This window comes from Leucoraja erinacea, chromosome 13 (assembly GCF_028641065.1).
Source record: "Leucoraja erinacea ecotype New England chromosome 13, Leri_hhj_1, whole genome shotgun sequence".
Taxonomy (NCBI): Eukaryota; Metazoa; Chordata; class Chondrichthyes; order Rajiformes; family Rajidae; genus Leucoraja; species Leucoraja erinaceus.
The window spans coordinates 30474684-30497291 of record NC_073389.1 but is presented as its reverse complement, the minus strand read 5'-3'; the positions used below and the strand labels follow the sequence as shown (position 1 = coordinate 30497291).

The 22608-nt window shown below is 43.3% G+C and overlaps 1 protein-coding gene across 1 annotated transcript in view; it reads left to right on the top strand.

The window, feature by feature from the left end:
• Positions 1-22608, top strand: part of vwa8 (von Willebrand factor A domain containing 8) — a 206176-nt gene that overhangs the window by 48637 nt on the left and 134931 nt on the right. Inside the window, exons 5-10 of the mRNA XM_055644777.1 lie at positions 4883-5050; positions 14234-14398; positions 15385-15434; positions 16548-16656; positions 16736-16840; positions 19750-19878. Of these exons, the coding sequence (XP_055500752.1) occupies positions 4883-5050; positions 14234-14398; positions 15385-15434; positions 16548-16656; positions 16736-16840; positions 19750-19878 (726 nt within the window). The remainder of the gene's footprint in view (positions 1-4882; positions 5051-14233; positions 14399-15384; positions 15435-16547; positions 16657-16735; positions 16841-19749; positions 19879-22608) is intronic.

Genomic DNA, 22608 nt, shown 5'->3' with positions numbered 1-22608 from the left:
ATAACTTTGGTTACTAAAAAAAAAGAAACTATCCATTTTCAGTCTTAAATCTCTAAGTGACGCAAAGCCCCCCTTTACAGCTACTGTATATTTTAATTCAGTTCAAGACTATGGGGCAGTACATTGGCCATAAAGTTGCTGCCTAAAATTGCCAGACCCGGAATTGATCCTGAATATGGGTGCTGGCTGTATGGAGTTTGCTCCTTTTCCCTTTGATCACATGGGTTTTCTCCGGGTGCTCTTGTTTCCTTCCACATTCCAAAGGTGTGCAGGAACCTTTTTCAGACCCAACCCAAAACGTAATATTTTCCTTTTGTCCAGAGATTCTGTCTGACGTGTGGAGTTACTCCAGCTTTTTGTGTCTATCTTCAGTTTAAACCAGCATCTGCATTTCCTTACTACACACACGATACTATACAATAGAACTTTATTAATCCCAGGAGGGAAAATGTGTGTCTGTGTGTGTGTGTACAGTTATATATTCAAATATAATACAAGTGCACAACCTTTTATCCGAAAGCCTTGGGACCAGACACTTGTCGGATTTCGGACATTTTCGGATTTCCGAATGGAACATTTTTAGCGTAGATTAGGTAGGTAGCGCGGGCGGCTTGAAAAGTCTGGAGCAGCTGCCTCCTCCCCGGAGACCGGGAGAATCATTGTAAATCATTGCATAAATGTTAGTCAGTTAGTTTGGAGGGATTTTATGTGGTGGAGTAGGGGTGAAGGGGGAAACTTTAATTCTTAGTCCCCTACCTGGTCGGCGACTCCCAACATCGCGGAGCTGGGGGCTCCGTCCGGCCGCGGGCGGCGCCGGTTGGAGCTCCGACCCCGGCAACTCTACCCCTGGCTGCGCGGCTCCAAATCCAGCGACGCTCCGCGAATGTTGGGAGTCGGCGGCCACAGCGCTCCGGAGCTTGCCGCACGGCGACCCGGTAAGGCATTGCCCGCTCCCCGCTGGTATCCCAGCGCTGCGACGCCGCCGACTCCCGACATTCGCGGAGCTGGGGCGTCCGGCCGTGGGCCGCGCTGGATTTGGAGCGCCTCGCAGCCAGGGGTAGAGTTTCCTGGGTCGGAGCTACAACCGGCGCCGCCCGCAGCCCCACCGGCTTCAGCGCTGCGGAGCTTACTGCACGGCGACCCGGTAAGGCATTGACCGCTCCCCGCCTCTCCGACCAGGTAGGGGACTAAGAATTAAAGTTTTCCCCTTCATCCCCCACCCCCCCCTTCACATAAAAGCCCTCCAAACTAACTGACTAACATTTAAGCAATGATTTACAGATGTTTAAGCGTCTCCCGGTCTCCGGGGAGGAGGCAGCCGCTACAGTAGTACAGACCTGGGTTGACCGTGGGTCGTTTCGGGTCAAGTTTGGCGCCAAACGCGAGCTTTGGTGTGCAGACGACATCTGGAAGAAATGGCCGGTTTTCGGTTTCCGGAACACCGGATAAAAGGTTGTGCACCTGTACACTGTTTTCTCGTGTATAACAGTGTTTACAGAGGACTATGTTTACATATTCTGTTGTGCTGCTGCAAGTAAGGATTTCATTGTTCTGACTGGGACGTGAGAGAATAAAACACTCTTGACTTACGTCGCTAATGTGTGGGATAGAGCTAGTGTACGGGTGATCGGTGGTCGGCGTGGACTTAGTGGACCAAAGGGCCTGTTTCCACGCTGTATCTTTAAATTAAACTAAAAACACTAAAACCAGAAGAAATCTAAAGAAGGGTCTCTACCCGAAACATCACCCAATTTCTTCTATCCAGAGATGCTGGCTGCTGCATGGAGTCCCCCCGCCCAATTAAAGCATGGAATAGTCTTCTCCCTACTATAGGTACCCAACCCAACAGAATTAAATTTAAGGTAGCTCTTTTTTTCCCCCAAGAACCCTTTTTTGCTTAAGTCCAAGTCAAGAGACAAGAGAGCTTTAGTGTCATGTGTCAGGACAATGAAATTCTTGCTTGCTGCAGCACAACAGAATATGTAAACATAATAGAGAACAGGAGATAAAAGTTCAGTGTGTCTATATACCATAGATCATATATATATACATAATAAATAAACAGATAAAATGCAATAGGCTGTTATTTTTCAGAGGTTGGTGTTTGGTGGTGGTGGGTCCACTCCTGTTAAAATTCAATTTCGAATATTTTTGGAGGACCAGGAAACCAAGAAGCAAGAGTTACTCCAGGGAGTTACTCCAGCTCCAGCGAGTGATTCTGCGTTGGTTTTCAGCGGTCGCGGCGAGGCGGCGAGCGGACAGTAATGGCGGCCAGATCTCCTACAATGCAAAGGGAGGGAGAAAGTGGCCAACGCCAACCAGTTGCATGGGCAGTGCGCATGTGCAGGACGGCACATGCGCACAACCACGGCTGATGATGTGCTGGCCAAAGATCCTCGCTATAGGATCTTTGGTGCTGGCCCTGGTTGTGCGCTGTGGAGGGGGAAGTGTGTAGGCTGTGGCAATGCGCATGTGTAAGGTGGCCTGCCGTGCCGGCGGATGAGGAGAGAGTGGATAATGCCAAATCCTTCCCCTCCTCTGTTCCGGTAGTTAGTTCCGGTAGGCGGCGCGGCTCTGGCCAGCAGCGGCCTCTGCAGTCTGTCCGCGTTTTTATTATTTTCTGTCTGTGTTTTAATGTAGTTTTTGTTATTTTTTTGTTGGGGTGTGTGTGTGTGTGGGGGGGGGGGGGTGGGGTGGGGGGGGGGGGGGGGGGGTGGGGTGGGGGGGGGGGGGAAACTTTTAAAATCTCCCGCACTGGAGACCCGACCTTTTTCTCGTCGGGGTTTCCGTTGTCATTGACGCCGCAACGAGGAGCGGCCTCCAACAGGAAGAAGCCGGGGACTCAGGTGCTACTCACCGTCGCCGTCGCGGGGCTGGCCGAGTCCGGAGCGGTTGGAGCGGTGGAGGAGCGTTGCTGCTGCTGCTGCTGCTGCTGCTGCTGCTGCTGCTGAGTCGGAGGCTGCTGCTGAGTCGGAGGCTGCTGCGGGTCTGCGGACAGCGGCGCCGGGAGCCCGCGGATCCCTGGAGAGAGACCGCTTTTCGGGGCTCCTGCAACGGCGAATTCTCCCGCCCGAGTTGCGGGGTCGAAGAGCTCCTGGAGCGGGGCCTGACACCATTGCCCCGCGCGGCTGGAACGGCCGCGGGACTTTACGAGCGCACACCGGGGGCTCCAACACCAAGACCCGGTGTGCGACCTCGCACGACCCGGCGTGGCTTCAATGGCCGCGGGACAATCGCCATCGCCAGCCGGGGGCTTTGACTTTGACTCTGACATCGGGGGGGGGGGGGAGAGTGCAATGGAGAGATAAGTTTTTTTTGGCCTTCCATCACAGCTATGTGATGGATGTTTATGTAAAATGTAATTATGTTGTGTCTGGGTCTATTTGTGTGTAATGTATGGCTGCAGAAACGGCATTTCGTTTGGACCTCTAGGGGTCCAAATGACAATTAAATTGACTCTCTTGACTCTTGAGTGGAGAGCAGAGACCCAGCAGCCCAGACACGGATCCGGGTGGCGGGCGGAGACGGAAAGTGACAGAGAGAGAGAGAGAGCGAGAGATATAGATGGGGCCCGCTCAGAATTAAACGATAGTTGTCCCGGGTTTCTTGGTTTCTTGGTCCTCCAAAATATTCCAAATGGAATTTAAACTGGAGGTGGTAGAGGGAGGTGCTTGTCAAGCCGGGTAAAATGGCACGGATTTTAGGTTTCCCGGCAGGACTGTAGGTTGCCATTGGCAACTGCGCAACCACTAATTTCGAGCCCTGATTTGTTTGAAATTAAGCAGATAGGATGTGTCTATACACTTCAGAATTCATTATGCTACTACCATCAGCAGTTGTATCATCAATGAAGATATGTGAGCCAGTACCTTCAGCAGCCAGACATGCCCAGGCCACGACACCCCCACCACGTGCTTCACAGATGAGATGGTATGATTTGGATCTTGTGCAGTTCCTTCTCTCCTCCATACTTTGCACGTGCTTTCGGTCTGATATAAATTAATCTTCATCTAATCTGTCCACAAGACCTTTTTCCAAAACTGTGGTTGCTCTTTTAAGTACATCTTGGCAAACTGTAACCAGCCATCCTATCTTTGTGGCTAACAGGTGGTTTGCATCTTGTAGTGTAGCCTCTGCATTTCTGTTCATGTAGTCTTCTGTGGACAGTGGTCAGTGACAAATCCACACTTGATTCCAGACAGAGGAATTCTCTCTATAATAAAGAAAAATCCCCGATCACCTGTTCGACGGATCAGAAACACTCTTCAGTAGTCAAGTATGGACAGGTTATGGGCCTGTCCCACGAGCATGGGACTCCATGCGGCAAGCGCGACCTCAAGGGCCTGTCCCACCTGCATGCGGCCAGCGCAACCTAACGTGGTCACTTGAGCCATACGGCCTCGCGGGGCCGGTCCCACTTTGATCGCCGGAGCCATATGGAGTTGTGCGGAGCTAGTTCCGACATCGCGCGGGGCACCGAAAAACTGACCGTGTTTAAAAATTCCGCGCGGCAACGGCCTGCCGGCCCGCAGCCGCCTCGATGCCATGTCACTCACTCGATCTCCGCACGGCTCCCGCTTCTGGTTTGGTCGCACTTGCCGCATGCCGTACGGCTCAAGCGACCACGTTAGGTCGCGCTTGCCGCATGCAGGCGCATGCTGGTGGGACAGGCCCTTTACAGTTTGCCAAGAAGTACTTAAAAGAGCAACTACAGTTCTGGAAAAAAGGTCTTGTGGATAGATGAGACGAAGATAACTTATATTAGAATCAACCATGAACACCATTAACTTATTTCAATGGCAGAACAGGCAAAAGGGGCTGAATGACCTGCTCATATCTATTTCTTATGTTTTTACATTCTCATCTTCCTTTTCTCTGAAAGTGTGCTGTTCGAGCTGCGACTAAAGGCAGGGTATTGGTGCTGGAAGGACTGGAAAAAGCCGAACGCAATGTTTTACCCGTATTGAACAATCTTTTGGAAAACAGGGAGATGCAACTGGAAGATGGAAGGTTTCTTATGTCTGCTGAACGTTATGACAAACTACTGAAGGTAAATTGGGAATGGATTTATCTGAAAGAATGGAAATAACATGCTCTTGGTTTGGCCCACCTTTGAAGTTGCCCAAATCTCTGTTGCCAGATCAAAAATGAAAAGCTCGCCAAATAATGTGAGGCTAAGCAGTAGTCCAATGTTTGCCAATCTACTATTTCAAGGTGTCATCAATCCCATCCTTCACCTCCTACTACATGATAAACTCACTAGACCAAAGTTCTATTACATTCCCTGTGTCTTTATTTCCTCTTTCTGTTAGGTTGTATCACTTTAATGTTAAAATTTGGTTGACTCCCTAAACTTCACAGACAGATGAAGCCTATAATATACATTACTAAAATTTCCACTGAATCTACTGAACCCACTTCATACCGTACCCCAAAAGATATTGAAGAATAGAGTTCCAGATCTTAACTATATGTGAAGTTATGCTTCTCAGCATCATTTATATAAGTTCCAGCCCACTGCTGCTATATCCTGGAGGGGTTCCTTGGTTCATACATGTGTTCCACTCCATTGCCTTATCTATCAAGAAACATTTGTGGGCACTGCTGGGATGTAAGTGCATCATTTGGCCTAAAGAGCTATTTTGTGCAGTGACAAAAGCTATTCTTAATTTGGAAATCACCTATTTAGTTCAATTAATGTAATTTAGAAAATTGAGTTAATTTTGTTCTGTGTTATCAAGTATCAACTAAAATTTGTCAATGGCTGAGGAATTTTCTGTTTGTGAGGAATTAAAATGCAATTGCTTAGGAAGGATTATTTATGTTTGGAACCCAGAATCTACACCATGTTAAAGTTAGCCATTTAGATATTTTAGGAATTTCCTTCACATCTGTTTCTTAACGTCAGCTTCCAACTGGCAAGTTTGTATGCCTAGTGGCAGATTAGTGCTAACTGTTCATGACCTAGTTATTTACCATCACATGATTCTGATGTTTTCAGCACAGAACTGACTCTCTGTTCTTCTTATTAATTTCTGTATGTTTTTAGAATGTGACGTATTATGACAAACATGGCTAATTGAACATCACTTGGCTCGAGTAGAATTGACTTGACTGCAAAGCCCTGCATATTTAATTTACTGCGAGCAAGAACCAGAACATCCTTCTATCCATTCTGTATTTTTGGTTTTAATGTTCTGCCAGGTAGAAATGTGAGCTTCTGTCAAATTTTACTCCATCTCAGACTGCCAGCCCTCCCCTAAAATCCGTCCAACATTTGACATTTTCCCTTTCCAAACTCATTGAGGTGACCACTTGTGATTAGCAGAGCACACTGGATGGATGAAAGTAAGATCTGGAGGGGCATTGAATGAGACCACAGCCCTGTCAGCCTCGGCTGGAATTCTTCAACCACTTTCAATTACTCCACTCTTCATAGCTTCAAAGTAATGAAAGAACAAAAGGGAAATCCAACGACCACACAATCTGTCTCAATACTCTTCCTCTGCTGGATCCTCTCTGCTATTTGTTGATAGTTCTTTTGATGTTATGTGACTGGTGTAGTGCCATCCTAGGTCATTGGTATAGAAAGCTTTGAGGAGAAATCAAAAAGCCTTTTTCTGGTTAGGAGACGCTAACTTTGGCTGACTGGTGCTGGGCTCCGCTGTTCAAAACCCCAGTGACTTGGATGAGCAGATCATGTTTTGTAATGGTATAAAAGCAGCTGATATTATGGGTTATGAAGAAAATGCAGGGTGGATTAAAATGCACGGGATTAACAGTGACTACGATTAAGATGCGAGGGATTATCAGTGATTTGGATGTTTGGATTCAGAACTGGTTTACCAATAGAAGACAAAGGGTTGTGGGGTGAAAGGACACTATTCTGTGGCTAGAGAAGATGCAAATACCTCTGCCAAGACTCCCACAATCTCCTCTCTGACCTCTCTCAATAACATTGGATAAGTCTTAACAGGTCTTCCACCTTAATGCTCTTCAAGAGCCCCAGCACCTCCTCCTCCTTAATCTAAATTGCCCTTGCATATTAGTATTCTCCACACTGATCCGTACTTCTCCTTGGTGAAAACAGATGCAAAGTCCTCGTGTATTACCTCACCTACATCCACAGACTCCAATCACAAATTTCATCCTTTATCCTTGAGCGATCCTACTATTCGCCCTGGTTATCCTCTTGTTTTTAATATAGGTGTAAAAAGCTTTGGGATTTTAAAAATCTGATTCACCAAAGCCATTTCGTAGACTCTTTCATCCCTTTAATCATCTGCTTGAGTCTTTCCTCCTTTCCTTATATTCCTCAACGGCCCTGTCCGATTCCAACCTCTTAAACCTTGCATGCGTGCACTTTTATCTTTTTGACTAAATTTACCACTACTTTGATCAAGGCCATCCTTATCCCTCCTCCTTTCACGTGTACCGAGGTAGAGTGAAAAACTTGTTTGTTACATGCTAATCAGCCAACGAAAAGACTATACATAATTACAATCAATCTGTGCACTGTGTTCAGATACAGGATAAAGGATATATAATTTAGTGCAGGGTAATGTCCAATTAAATTCAAAGGTTTCCAATGAGGTTGATGGGATGTCAAGACCACACGCTAGCTGGTGAGAGGATGGTTCAGTTGTCACAACTGACTGACTTCATTCACTTCACCACCAACTTCCATCCGGTACTCCAATACACCTGGACCATTTCCAACACTTCCCTACCATTCCTTGACCTCACCATCTCCATCGCAGGGGACAGACTTCTGACCGACATACACTACAAACCAACTGACTCACATGGCTACCTGGATTACACGTCTTCCCACCCTGCCCCCTGTAAAGACTCCATCCCCTACTCCCAATTCCTCCGCCTACGCCGCATCTGTTCCCAGGATGAGACATTCCATACCAGGGCATCGGAAATGTCCTTGTTCTTCAGGGAACGGGGATTCCCCTCCGCAACCATAGATGAGTCTCATCCATACCCCGCAACACTGCTCTCTCTCCCCATCCCCGCACTCGCAACAAGGGCAGAGTCCCCCTGGTCCTCGCCTTTCACCCCACCAGCCGGCAAATACAACACATAATCCTCCGCCATTTCCGCCACCTCCAACGTGACCCCACCACTCGCCACATCTTCCCATCTCCCCCTATGTCTGCCTTCCGCAAAGACCGCTCCCTCCGCAACTACCTTGTCAATTCTTCCCTTCCCTCCCGTACCACCCCCTCACCGGGCACTTTCCGTTGCAACCGCAAGAAATGCAACACCTGTCCCTTCACCTCCCCCCTCGACTCCATTCAAGGTTCCAAGCAGTCGTTCCAGGTGCGACAAAGGTTCACCTGTATCTCCTCCAACCTAATCTACTGCATCCGCTGCTCTAGATGTCAGCTGATTTACATCGGGGAGACTAAGCGGAGGTTGGGCGATTGTTTCGCCGAACACCTCCGCTCAGTCCGCAATAACGTACCTGAACTCCCGGTGGCTCAGCACTTCAACTCCCCCTCCCATTCTCAATCCGACCTCTCTGTGCTGGGTCTCCTCCATTGCCAGAGTGAGCAACACCGGAAATTGGAGGAACAGCACCTCATATTTCGCCTGGACAGTTTGCGTCCTGATGGCATGAACGTTGAATTCTCCCAATTTTGCTAGCCCTTGCTGTCTCCTCCCCTTCCTTAACCCTCGAGCTGTCTCCTCCCATCCCCCGCCCTCGGGCTCCTCTTCCTCCCTTTTTCCTTCTTTCTCCCCCCCACCGCCCATCAGTCTGAAGAAGGGTTTCGGCCCGAAACGTCGCCTATTTCCTTCGCTCCATAGATGCTGCTGCACCCGCTGAGTTTCTCCAGCAATTTTGTGTACCCTGAATCTAGAGATATGCTTTTTCAAACTTCTGTACCTCTTGCCTGATGGGAGACAGGAGGAGGAGTGGCCGGGTTGAGACTGGTTCTAGATTATGCTGGTGGCCTTGCCAAGACAGCGTGAAGTATTGATGAAGTCCATGGAAGGGGGGTTGGTTTGCGTGATGGTCTGGGCTGCGTCTACAACTTTCTGCAATTTCTCACGGTCTTGAATGGAGCTGTTCCCAAACCATCCTGCGGGTTGTTGGAGACATGCCAAACTTCCTAAGCATTCTAAGGAAGTAGAGGCGTTGGTGTGCTTTCTTGGCCATTGCTTCTATGTGGCTGTTCCAGGTCAAATTGCTGGTTTTGTGAAGAGTTAGTGGAGTTACTCCACCAACCCATGAACTAGCAATGGAATCACCTCTTTTCAAAAGTTCCTCACATTCCCAACTGCTTTCGGGATATTTAATCTCATGAACTATGGTAGATTCAGTCCCTCATAGAGACAACAGCAACACTCGGAACTAATACCGGCAGAGCATGAAGTTTGAGTGCTTTATTTCATGTCTTTAAATAGCAGAATATTTATCATCTTCAGATCGCACTTTCTTCTTGACAAGTTGTGTTAAACAGTAGCAGATTTTTACCTTGTCTTTAGCGTATTAACACAAGCTTGTGGAATAGATTAGTAATGACCAGAGCACATTTTCCATACCACACAGATCCAGCAATAAACACCTTCCCTATTTATGAGGTGTGCTCATCTTTTTGATCAACATTATCATTCAGTGGGTTTGGGTTCACAGACTTTATGGGGTAAACATACTACTTCCTGATAATCATGGCTATTATTCCATCCTCACTGTCCCGACATCCTTTATGAGCCCTGAAACATTCTATTTCCACCACCAGCTTCTTGACGCATCTGTGGCTTTTGAGAAGCACTGGTTTCAATCCAGCCACACTCTGGCCCTTCCTCTAGACCATCTTAACACTGAAGCAGCCATTTACTACCTACTAGCCATTTACATTTACTACCTACTTTGATAGCAGTTGCTTCAATCTTGCACCGTCTACAGGTGATATTAATGAATGAATTTCCCCCAGAGCCAGGAGTTCAGACATCAGTTATGGCAGTCCAGGTTGTCCTTGACCTTAAACGAGGTGACAGCCCACATTTTCAACTATTGTGATATTTATTTAATTCTCCTCAAAATACTAATAGTGGAGGAAATCACAGGCAATCTTCATCTCAGTGGCAAAATGTTCAATCATTAGTGTTGGTGATAGGCAACCTGTAATCAAGGATGAATCACATCCTGGCCACTCCCTCTTCTCCCCTCTCCCATCAGGCAAAAAAGTATAGAAGTGTGAAAATGCACACCTCCAGATTCAGGGACAGTTTCTTCCCAGATGTTCACAGATAACTGAATCATCCTACCACAACCAGAGAGCAGTCCTGAACAATCATCTACCTCATTGGTTACCCTCGGACTATCCTTGATCAAACATTGCTGGCTTCATCTTGCATTAAACGATATTCCCATATCCTGTATCTATACACTGTAATCGATTGTAATCATGTAATGTCTTTCTGCTGACTGGATAGCATGCAACAAAAGCTTTTCACTGTACCTTGGTACATGTGACAATAAACTAAACTAAACTAAAGGTATTTACTACATTGTTCAGGCAGTTTAGGACAGTCTTCTTGAAAACCAATATGTTGATTTAATGTCATTTGGTGTTACTTCTGTTTGTACAGGAATCTTAACTTCTAGGATGTTCTAAATGGAAGTTGTGATACCATTGAGATGGGCTGCTGCCAACCTTATTAATCTTTTGATCTTAATCTTAATGACTGCCAGGAAGCCATTACATCACATCTTTCAATGTAACCTAAGTGTTTCCTGTAAAAGCCTTAAGCCATTGACAACCACAGGATTATACACTTTCCTTGCTTTCCTAATGTATTGCAACTAATGTGTTCACTCTGAAGGAAGCTAAACTAATGGCAATCTTGGCCACAGGCTACCTAATGGGGTTGAAATTGTCTTTAGCAATTATTCCTTTATTAAGAAAGTGGGTGCACTGCATATGGGAGCCAGACACATTGCCAGAGGTTTTGACGCCAAATGACGAAGGACATATCCTGGCCAGTGATGAGACGGTGCAAAGAGAGCCTGGAATCTTTCATGTTGAGTGCTTTCAGCTTATTAGCTATTCTCTTTAACAGAAATTTGGAGGTTATTTTGCTGCACAGTTCTTGGACCTCTCAGGCACAGCATTCCAGTTACCCTGGTGAACTCCAATATTTTGAACTCATTTCCCTCTTTGGTAGATCATTCCAAATAATCATCACGCTCTGAGGAATAATGCTCTTTGCAAAATCATTTAGAAATTAAATTTTCATGTATTTAAATTATTTCATGAGTTCATGCATTGGGTGGAATGACGGACAGCACGGGTGTGGTGTGCGAGTGATAGAATAGGGATGTTGCCCATGCATGTGAGAGAGTGCTTGAGACTCTTGACTAGTTGGTAGTCTGTGGAGGGTTTGGAAAACCAGAGAATTGTGAATGGGCAAGAGATGTGAGACTAGAAATCAAGAACGATGCAGTTTGTCTGAGAATACTTTGTATTTGTATAAACAGAGCAGTATGGGTCTATTTTAGAAAACAAGAGTTCAGAGAGAGGATCGTGCATGAAGAAGGTGGTGTGTCTAAATTATTGAAGCTGATATGTGGGGTTGTCAATGGTGAATGACTATAGCATCATAGACTATGCAGCACACAAGTAGGTAATTTGGTCCTTTTGAGTTTGCTCTTTGTTAGAATCGTCCACTTAGTCTCACTACACTTTCCGAAAAATCCTTAAATAATTTGTCCAATTCTATCAGTAGGTTTTATTCTGGTTAACCATCCTTCTGAGCTCTAAAGACTCTTTGCTGTGCCTTTAGTTCCTCTTTCCATCATACTGTCCCTTCAGACACTACTCAGTGCAACCAGACAGTTTCTTCATAACCACACCTCCAGATGCTACTACAGAACATCCAGACCCAATTTTGTACCTCCCAGTATCACACAGTGCCTCAGGCCTTCACAATTAAATCTATGGCCTTGCCTCTGAGTTCTAAAGCCCACAATCATAGAAACATAGAAAACATAGAAAAAAATAGGTGCAGGAGTAGGCCTACCAGCCCTTCAAGCCAGCACCGTCATTCAATATGATCATGGCTGATCATCTAAAATCAGTACCCCGTTCCTGCATTTTCCCTGTTTCCCTTGATTCCTTTAGCCCTAAGAGCTAAATCTAACTCTCTCTTGAAAACATCCAGTAAATTGGCCTCCACTGCCTTCTGTGGCAGAGAATTCCACAGATTCACAACTCTCTGGGTGAAAAGGTATTTCCTCATCACAGTCCTAAATAGCCTCCCCTTATTTTTAAACTGTGATCCCTGATTCTGGACTCCCCCCAACATCGGGAACATTTTTCCTGCATCTAGCCTGTCCAATTCTTTAAGAGTTTTATATGTTTCAATAAGATTCCAAATTCCAGTGAACACAAGTCCAGTCGACCCATTCTTTCACCATTTGTCAGTCCCGCCATCCCAGGAATTAACCTGGTGAACCTATGCTGCACTCCCTCAATAGCAATAATGATCTTCCGCAATTTGGGAGACCAAAATTGCACAAAAAACTCCAGGGTCTCACCAGGGCCATGTACTTGGAAGCTCATCGGTTGTAGATTCTTACCTCCATTTTCCAGTATTTCTAGCCCTTGTAGAGACTATCTCCATTACCAGTGAACTCTCTCAGTATCACTTGGCTCTCCCAGGTAACACCACGGCCTTCTTTGAGCCTTCAAGCCTCCCTGGAGCATGCTGGCACTTTTCACTTTTGTTAGATCTGTGCTTCAGGAACCGTGGTAATATCTACCTTTAACAAGGGTCCAATTGTATCAACATGTTATAGTACTGGCTCTCAAGGTTTCTTTCACAGTACAATATAGAGGTCTGTCACTTTGAGGGATGGTTTTGCTGTAGACCAAAGATTTATCTTATCCCTCAATACATGGAACTTGGTAGCAATTGTGAACCATTCCATCTGACAAACTGCATGCATTTCCCTTCACAAATATCAGCAAATGTCTGTTCGTCTTTTTATTTTATTATTTTTAGTGTGTTTTAAAAGTTTGTGTTAATGTTCTCTGGTTTGTTTTATGTGGGGGAGGGGGTCGGGGGAAAAGTTTTTTTCAATCTGTTACCTTGCTGGAGATGCAGTTGTTTTCAGGATTGTATCTCCAATCGCTCTGGATGCCTTGCTCGGGACTCTTTGAGTCCCACTGCGGGGCCGTGGACTTACCATCCAAACTGATCCCTTGCGTGGGATCGATGCTCCAACCGCAGCCTGCGGATTTCACCATCGAGGAGCTCGCTGTCTCTGGTAGAGACCGATGTCAGGAAGCTCCAGTCGCAGAAGGTTTCGACCAGCCCCGACCCAGGGTCCGATCGCCCGGGTTGGGGGAGCTGAGATTCCCCCCCCCCCCCCCCCCCCCCATGATGCGGGAGCTTGATCCCCCCGATGTGAAGGCCCAAACGCCGCCGGCTATGGGAGCCAAGATCGCCCCGTTAACGGAAGGCCCGAGGCTCCCGACTGTGGGAGAACAAAGAAGGATTGAACTTTTTTTCGCCTTCCATCACAGTGAGGAATGTGGAGGAGTCACTGTGGTGGATGTTCATGTTAAAATGTATCTTGTGTGCTCTGTTGCTTTTTATTGGTATGACTGTATGGCATATAATATTCTACGTATGTTGCAAAACATACTTGGCTAATAAAGTATCATTATGATGATTATGAAGTTTGGGACTTAGTAACAGACGCAGAACTTCTGAATTTGATGGCCATTGTCTGATTCCACGCTGCACTTGAGTGGAATTTGCTGGTGGAACAAGAATTTGACAAACTACATGGTATATAAGTTGGCGTGTATGGCAATTTAGAACCAGTGCTGGAACACTGAGCCGTTTCATTGAAGTTTGAGGAAGAATGTTAAGATTGTGTTAAAGTCAGATTTTTTTTTGACATTGTATTTGTTTAATGCCTGTAATTACTTTGTAGTTGTTTCAAATTCATGAGGTGCTTTGATATTATTTTCTGAAATTTGGCTCCATTGACTTTAGTAATAGAATTTCAGACAGAGTTCAATGTACATATGTGCATTTAACACATGCAACTGTGTACAAATTCCTGTACCCTTTATGTTCATGTTACCATCAATCCGAGTGGTTGACTGACACGGAGAATTTGCAGTGATCTTTTTCATAGCATTTAGAGATCAATGTCATGGTTTCGCTTTGGCTGGTTGATAACATGCTACTTTCCATACAGGAACATACAAAAGAAGAGCTGGACATATGGAAAATTGTACGAGTTAGTGAGGACTTCAGGGTTATAGCCCTGGGTCTACCGGTACCAAGATATCCTGGAAATCCTCTGGATCCTCCGCTTCGTTCAAGATTTCAGGCCAGGGACGTTTATTGCCTGCCTTTTCGGGTAATTTTAACCTATCCATGTGATGGTGGTTTCAGTGTCTTTACCATGATTTTACACAATTAGAATGATGCTACCGTGATTTAATGTACTTTCATGGTAGAATCTATTTGCATGCAATCAACAATTCATAGTTCTCATAACTAGTTATAACTGTTGTTTTCACTTTGTATGAAAATAATTATTGAATGATTTTGCTCATAACATCATACATCACACCAACAACTCTTTGGTTTGCCAAATCGATACAACCATCAAGTAACCACACACGAATCCTACACTCATCCCATTTTGTTTTCCCAAAATTCCCATCAACTACCCCAAGATTCTACCACGCAACTAAGCTTGGCCAATTTAACCGGTGTGTCATTGGGATGTGGGAGGAAACAGGAATACCCGGAGGAAACGCACAGGGAGAATGTGCAAATGCCACACAGGCAGCACCAGAGGTCAGGATTGAACCTGGGTTGCTAAAGCTGTGAGGTAGCAGCTCCACTAGCTGTGTCACTGTGCTGTCCCCAACTATAACTCTTTAAATTTGCCAGACCTGGGAGACCAGGACATTAGTCTTCAGTTGATTTAAACAGGGCAGCACGGTGACACAGTGGTAGAGTTGTTGCCTTACAGCGCCGGAGACCCAGGTTCGATCTCAACTACGGGTGCTGTCTGAACGGAGTTTGTACGTTCTCCCCTTGACCATGCGGGTTTTGCCCAGGATCTTCAGTATCCTCCCACTCTCCAAAGACGTATAGGTTTGTAGGTAAATTGGCTTGGTATAAATGTAAATTGTTCCTGGTGTATCAGATAGTGTTAGTGTGCGGGGACTGCCATAGATTATATCGCAGCACAAATCTCCAGCTTCAGAAATTATGGCCTGTGGATATTTACATTTTGATTGGTTTGGGGTGAATTTACACTGGACTTCACAGTTTGAACAAATTCTGTTTCATCCCATTTCAATTTTCATTCCTTTTCACCCATTTTTCCAGGACCAGTTGACAGTCTTGTATGCCATCGGACCGAATGTGCCCACTGACAGGTATGGATTATGATATCATACCTATTATTTGTTAATATCATAAAACAAAAGTTGAGAGAAGTGTTAAGCAAGTTAGATAACATCTACAGATAGAGAATGAGTCAATATTTCATAGCCCTAACCTTCCTCGGAAGCTGACTAATGAATTATCTATTAAGTAGTCAAGTGCTTAAGCAATTGATCCAGTATTGAGCTTTTTATAAATAGACCACTTTTCTGAGTTATCTTCCTTGACAGTCTTTTCCAATCTGGCTACAATAACTGCTTCAGTTCCAGATTCCCTGACATATAATTTGGTGAAGTGTAATGTCATACATTTTTATCGAAGAAAGACTAAACAGCTTGTTTTTGATGCAAGTGAACAAAGTTATCTATTCCATATCTACATAGCACCATTTAAGTATGGGCGAACAGTTAATTAAACCAGACTAAAGTGCTCCCTGGTGCATGTCAAATGATTTTGCCCCTCTCTGAAGTGTTTGGAACCATTATCATTCCCATTTTGTAACTCATTTTCAAAGCCCTTTCAGCAGTTTTTGTTGCATTTCTTGTCGTATCAAAACAATTGCTCACTGTGAAAACATCATCTTTATCACTTGTGCAACCCAATGTTAACCCAATAGATTGCTATGAAGATACCAGGAATTATAACTAATGTTTAGGAGGCATTAAATGTAAGAACCAAGGAGATCATAGATCATAAAACCTCTTTTAATTTTCTTTAAGCATTTTTGCTTATTAACTGTAAAATTATTGATGACAAATATAGTCAAGCATCATCCTATTAGATTAAAAATAGTTTATTTGTATTTTTATTGGATTTGGAGTGGCAAAATATCATGAAAATGGGCACGCGAGATGACTAGTGACAGGGATTGGGCACAACATCAGACAAGGGCATGAAGTTACAGTCAGATAGTGCTGCACCCAGTGTGATATCTCAACAGCACCACTTTAAGATTTAAAATCACTTGTGATAAGAGGATAAACATTGATTAATATTCAAAATGTGGCCGAAAATTAAAATAGATGTTTTGCAGCATAAAAACACAAAAAGTTAACCTGATCAATATCCTGCATCAATTATGACTAAAGCATTTTCTTCTTTGCCAGAATATCTCAGATGTTATCCTTTGCAACAACCCTCTGCACTCAAGAGTCCACAACTCTTGGTTTGCCTGAGTTTCCTGTGGATAATTTACCGGCTGTCATTAAAATCATGGTAGGTATAAATGATAGCTGAACAATCTTACACATTTAATTCACAAAAGAATGTAACTAATGTTCCACTCTCTGACCAGGATGCATTCCCCATGATGTCTGCCCAGCTACTGCTCCATAGACTTTATCCACATGATTTAATGCTTGGGAAAGAAGGCAGAACTGGAGTTGAAGATGTATTGAAAGTAAGTAAGAACCATTACAGAAATGAAGCCTTAGTTATCATGACTAATTTACTGAACAATTGGTCTCCAGTTGCCCATTACATCAAGCACTCCATTTAGAACAGCTGAGCAGTGACTTTAAGGTGTGGCATTAAACCTATCAGGTAGAGGTTAAAGACATTGTGAAACTTATTCAGGAAGAAGTACAGAGGGGTCCTAATGCATGTTTATTTAACAACCAATGTCACTAAAACAAGTTAGCTGATTGCAATATATTTGTGAACGTTGCTGTGCATGTATTGGCTTAGACATACATTGATTAAGAAAGTGCTTTGAAAATGCAAATTTTCCAGCCTAATGTGCAGCAATGTACCCTCACTAGCCTTGACTTGACCAGAAAGTGAAATTTGAATGTTGTAAATAATAAACTATGTTAACAGATAATCAAAGAGCATCTTAAAGTACCAGCATATTAGGCAGCTGAGATAATATCAGCAGATATCAATGATATAAACAGATATGTTATTGCATTAAAATGTGTGCATGGAAGATTTCAATGATTTAATGATTATTTTCCATGTGACATTATTCTATTTTTTTTTCCAGTTTGGTAAAAACAGACTCTTTCGATGGTGGTGTAATAAGCTGTTGTACTATCATTTATTTTCTGCTGATCAATATGTAGCTTGTATAATGTGGGAACGTGACACTATACTCTTTAGCAACAAATAATTGCAGATGGGTCAGTACTTTTATTTCAGCGATAATAACAATATTTTCAAACTTATTCCAAGCCTTCTGCCATCTGTGATCTCTGTAATCTCCTCTGACCTCTGGCCTTCCAAGATTTCTATGCTGCCCAGTTATGGGTATTGATGATCCCTGAATTCAATCACTCCACTATTGGCGTCCTAAGCTCTGGAATTTCCTCCCTGCTTTTCAAAGGTTCTTTCCATATTTATGCTCCTTCAAAACCCACCCCAACTACATTTAATTTACTTCTCAAGAGAGGTAAAATCAAGCACAGAGCCACATCTTATAGCACTGACCAAAAGGTTCAGTGGAAATTCCACAGGTTGAGGCTTAGGCAGCTGATAATAATAGCTGTTAACAAAGAGCGATGAACATCAAGATTATGATCAAATGTAAAACAAGTTTAATTTTAGATTAAAGTAATTGATGCGTAGATGAGTAATAGAACAAAAGTATTAGGCACGTGAAAATGTCCAGCAAATACCCCCTTCAAGTTGCCGACAATTCTGATGTAGCTGTGCACTGCTATTTGTTTCCCATCATGGGTCCAAATCCTGTAGCGTCTTCATGGCACAATATGGCACTTTAAGAAAGCAGCTCACCCACACCTTCTATTTGTGATAAGTCGGGAATCCTTGACCTCACAAAATAAATATCAGAAAATAGGGTGCTGTTGTTCCTGAAGGAAGTTATGGATCGGAGCTGAGGCAAGACGATGGTTATGGTAATTCCCCAGCTCTTCTGCTCGTGGCTTGTTCATCAAAACATAGGTTTCCTGAATTTAGCCTTCTCCTTTGTATAGGCCTTGTCAGTAAGAATTCCTAAATACATTTTCCATAATTAGTATTTGGGCAACCCTAAAAAGAAACAGGAAAAGCATGCATTCACATACATTTTGAGCATCATTCATTAGTGCATTGAGTAAAGCAGCAACGTGCTGCTTTAATCAAATAATAACCACTAAAGTGTAGACAAATAAACACAGCAAGGTTTCAGAAACACCAGTAGCCGCCTAACTGACTAACTAGACGATCAGGTTCTTGGAGTTTTGGTTGTTAAATTTTTACCATGTTGTCAAGTCAAGTCAAGTCAAGTCAAGTTTATTTGTCACATACACATACGAGATGCGCAGTGAAATGAATCTTTGTCATGAATCTTTATGCAGAGGTATAAAGTATTATCGTACATCCTTAACTTTTAATATATCACTAGCCCAAGTGGGACCCGTTGGGTCCCGTCCCCTCAACCCGCGGTTGCTGGGGGGGGCAGTTTGCGGCATTACACACATACTAACCACTCATCAGGAGCCTTAGCATAACTTAGCTCTGAAAATGAACTGGGTTCATGTTTTTGTTCATTCATTTATTTTCAAGATCTGGGCATTGCTGGCAAGGTCAGCATTCATTGCTTGTACCTAAAGATAGTGATCAGCCACCTTTGTGAACAACTGCAATCTTTCTGATGGAGATGCTTCCATTGAGCAAATGGGAAAGAAATTCCAAAATTTAACATAACATCAGTGAAGGGCCAATGATATCCTGCTCATTCATGATGGTTTGTCATCTGGGGATAATGGTGTTTCCATGCTCCTGCTGCCAGTAGCTCTCTTGGATATCATGCTACTGGAGTAGTCTGTGCAAGTAACTGCAGTGCTTCTTAGAGATAGTACACATTGCTGTGCTTCAGTGGTGGAGAGAATGGAGATTGAGGGTGGTTGCTCGGGTACCAATCATGTGGTCTGCTTCATTCTCATAGCGTTTAGCTTTTTGAGAGTTATCGGAACTGAATTCTTCCAGGCGAGTGAAGACTATTCCATTGCACACCTCACTTGTGCCTTCAAGATTTCAGAGGTGAATCGCTGACCCCAACCTCTGGCTTGCTCTTGCAGTCACAATATTTGTGTGGCCAATCACTTTGAGACCAGAGTTTTCAAGAGAATATTTATTTGCAAATATCAGCCGACAGCAGAGTTCATTTTGGACATCTTTCAGCAAAAGTGCCCTGATAACATTTTGACTAGAGGTTGTTGTGTGACAAATTTATTCATCAATATGGAAGAGGTATCCTCATAAAGTGGCGGCTTGTGAGTTTAACCTGTGAGTTTTTTCTTGTTATTGTGATGTGCTACAAGTACTATGTACTTATCAGTCAATAAACTGAAAATCGATTCTTTTTAGACATTTGATTTGCTCAGCTCAGCGAGTTCCTCTCTCCCGAAGGAAGTTAAAGGTATTAAAGAAACAAGCGGAGAAACATCACAGGCTGAGGCCATTATTCAAATAGGTGACAAAGAGGTGGCCATTAAGGTAATTAATTCTCTCTTGGTGATAGTAGAACAAACTAAATGCACTATTGATTACTTACTTTTCAAAGAGTGCTTTTATCTCTTTTCCTCGTTCCTACTTGAAAAGGAACGTGTTGTAGTAGCATTTTCAATTCTTCAACACTTGTGTAAATGGATTCTGTCTCCTGTTCAGCTATTGCAGCAAATTGATTTTAATTTTACCAAACTCTGCTTTTCGCTGAACAACTTCTCTCAGTCTACGTGATTTACTGGTTGCCAAACAGTTTAACGCCTCTTCCCCTTCCCATTCTGACCTTTCTATCGTGGCTGATCTCCCTCCTAACCCATTTCTCCTCCTTTCTCCCCATTACCTCTGACACACGTACTAATCAAGAATCTATCTATCTCTGCTTTAAGATTATCCACTGACTTTGGCAAAGAATTCCACAGATTCACCACCCACTGATTAAAGAAATTTCTCCTCATCTCCTTCCTAAAAGAACGTCCTTAAATTCTGAGGCTGTTACAATTATATAACATTTGTTTTGTTTGTAAATAAACAAGGTACACTTTAACATTTCAGCTTTTCTATTAAATATACTCAAATGAGCCAGATTGACATTGTATCAAGAGTTATCTGCAATTTGAATTAGTGCTGTTCACTACATGGCTGACAAATAAAATTTGCTGAAATCACTCCTCAGGCCAGTGCCAAATGTTTAAGGATACACAGTTAACAGTTCAGATCGGGACCCCTTATCAGCATTTGCGTTTATTTTTTTTTAATTTTCCCTCTGTGTCTAATATTGGTAACTATTGTAAATGTTGAATGGAGATGAAAAAAATCAGTCCGTGAAGCTGGGATTTGTATTCAAATACAAAAACATTATAACATATTAAGTGCTGAGGAAACTTTATTAATCTGGTTACCTGCTTTGATAATCTAGTTACCTACTTTGTTTCTTCACATACATTTTGCTAATGAATTACAAATATTACCCCTATAAAAAATCTTTAATTTCTTGATTTATTTTATTTGGTTTTATCACATCCTTGTCAATAAATGTGGAAGCTTAATGTACATTGTACCTAAGTTCTTAATGGAGAAACAAAGAACTGCAAATGCTGGTTCATACACAAAAGGACACAAAGTAGGGGAGTAACTCAGCAGGCCAGGCCACTTTTCTGGAGAACATGGATAGGTTACGTTTCAGGTTGAGACCCTTCTTCAAACTAAAAAAGGATCCCAACTCGAAATGTCATTTATCCATGTTCTCCAGAGATGCGACCTGACCTGCTGAGTTCCTCCAGCATTTTGTGTATTCTTACCTAAGTCCTCAATCCTGATTAAACATTGGGACTGACATTGCAGAAGTACGGAAACATGATCAATTCAGGTAAATCTTTTGAAGTTTTAATTTGGATTGAAGGAGTAAACAAACTACACCTTTCCAAAGTAAAAAATATGTTTACTGTGCAAATTATCCAAAATGCAGTAAGCCCAGAGAATAAGATTCTTCACTATAATTCAATTTGCTTTTCTAAAAAGTTTTGACTATTTCCTCAACTCATTGTCCCTCTGTAGTTAACAGAAAATGTGAACATTCTCATTAGGATTTCACAGAGAAAGATGTGATAATTCAGTTTTATTTTCAAATCAAATGATAAGAGAGTTGAATTTTAAAAGCTCTAATTATTACTTCTGCTTTGTTGAGGATTTGCAGTCAGTAATTTCCTGCAACTGGAAGAGATGCACATACTCGGGAAGATAGACCGGCAGTGTGCGATAGAGCAATGAAAGGACACGTTTACCAGGATCCTCTTAGAATATTACTGCATATAGGGTGCCTCCTCTCCCACCCACAGTGCTGATTAACATGTGCTTAAGGTTTTCTTGCTGTTGTCAGGCATCACATTTGGCTCCAGCATCCATACTAACTTCTTATAGAGCCCATTCTAACTTCCTCCATTCAATCCCATTCCCCTGTTCTCTCCCTATAGTCCTGAAAATTGTTTCTCCTTAAGTGCCTATACAATTATCTTCTGAAGACTTGATTGGCTCAGTTCGCCGCACAGGAAGTGATTTCACAGTGAAGATTCAGGAACTTACTGCTGCTACAGGGAAAGATTTCCAAATCATCACCACTCTCTGTGTTTAAAAGAATCTCTGTCTGAGAAACGCCCTGTGTTCTTTACCCAATAATTGGCATTATGACCATTTGCTATCTTCTCTCCGCGTAACATCACAGACTTGTGCCCGCTATCTGCAGTAGCGACTCAGAGTTCCCTGTGGCCTGGTATTTTAATTTGTCATCCCACTATCACTCGGAACTATTTGTCTGTGACCTCCTCTCTGTTATAACATGATATCATAACGTTGCTGCACTCCAATGCATCACCAAGCTTGCAATCATTTCTATAGGTTTTCAAAATAGTGCTTGGCAGTTTGAAATTCATGGGCCATCTAATGAGGTTGTGGAATGGTTGCTATTATGCTCTCTGTCTCTGGTTTCAGATGTGAGCATGCAAATCACACACTAAATTGAAATATAGTCAACAGCCTAGGCACCAGCAGTGGCTTTGTACAGTCATATCCTACATGCAATCTCAAAAGTTTTTTTTTGTTTGATAGTCACTTGACTTTGCACTGTCCATTTTCAAACGTTACTTTATGAAGTATTTGCAGTGAAGGTCTGTGCATCATTTTACAGAAACTCCCCAGTGTTCTTGGCAACCCTTTACGAACAGATAA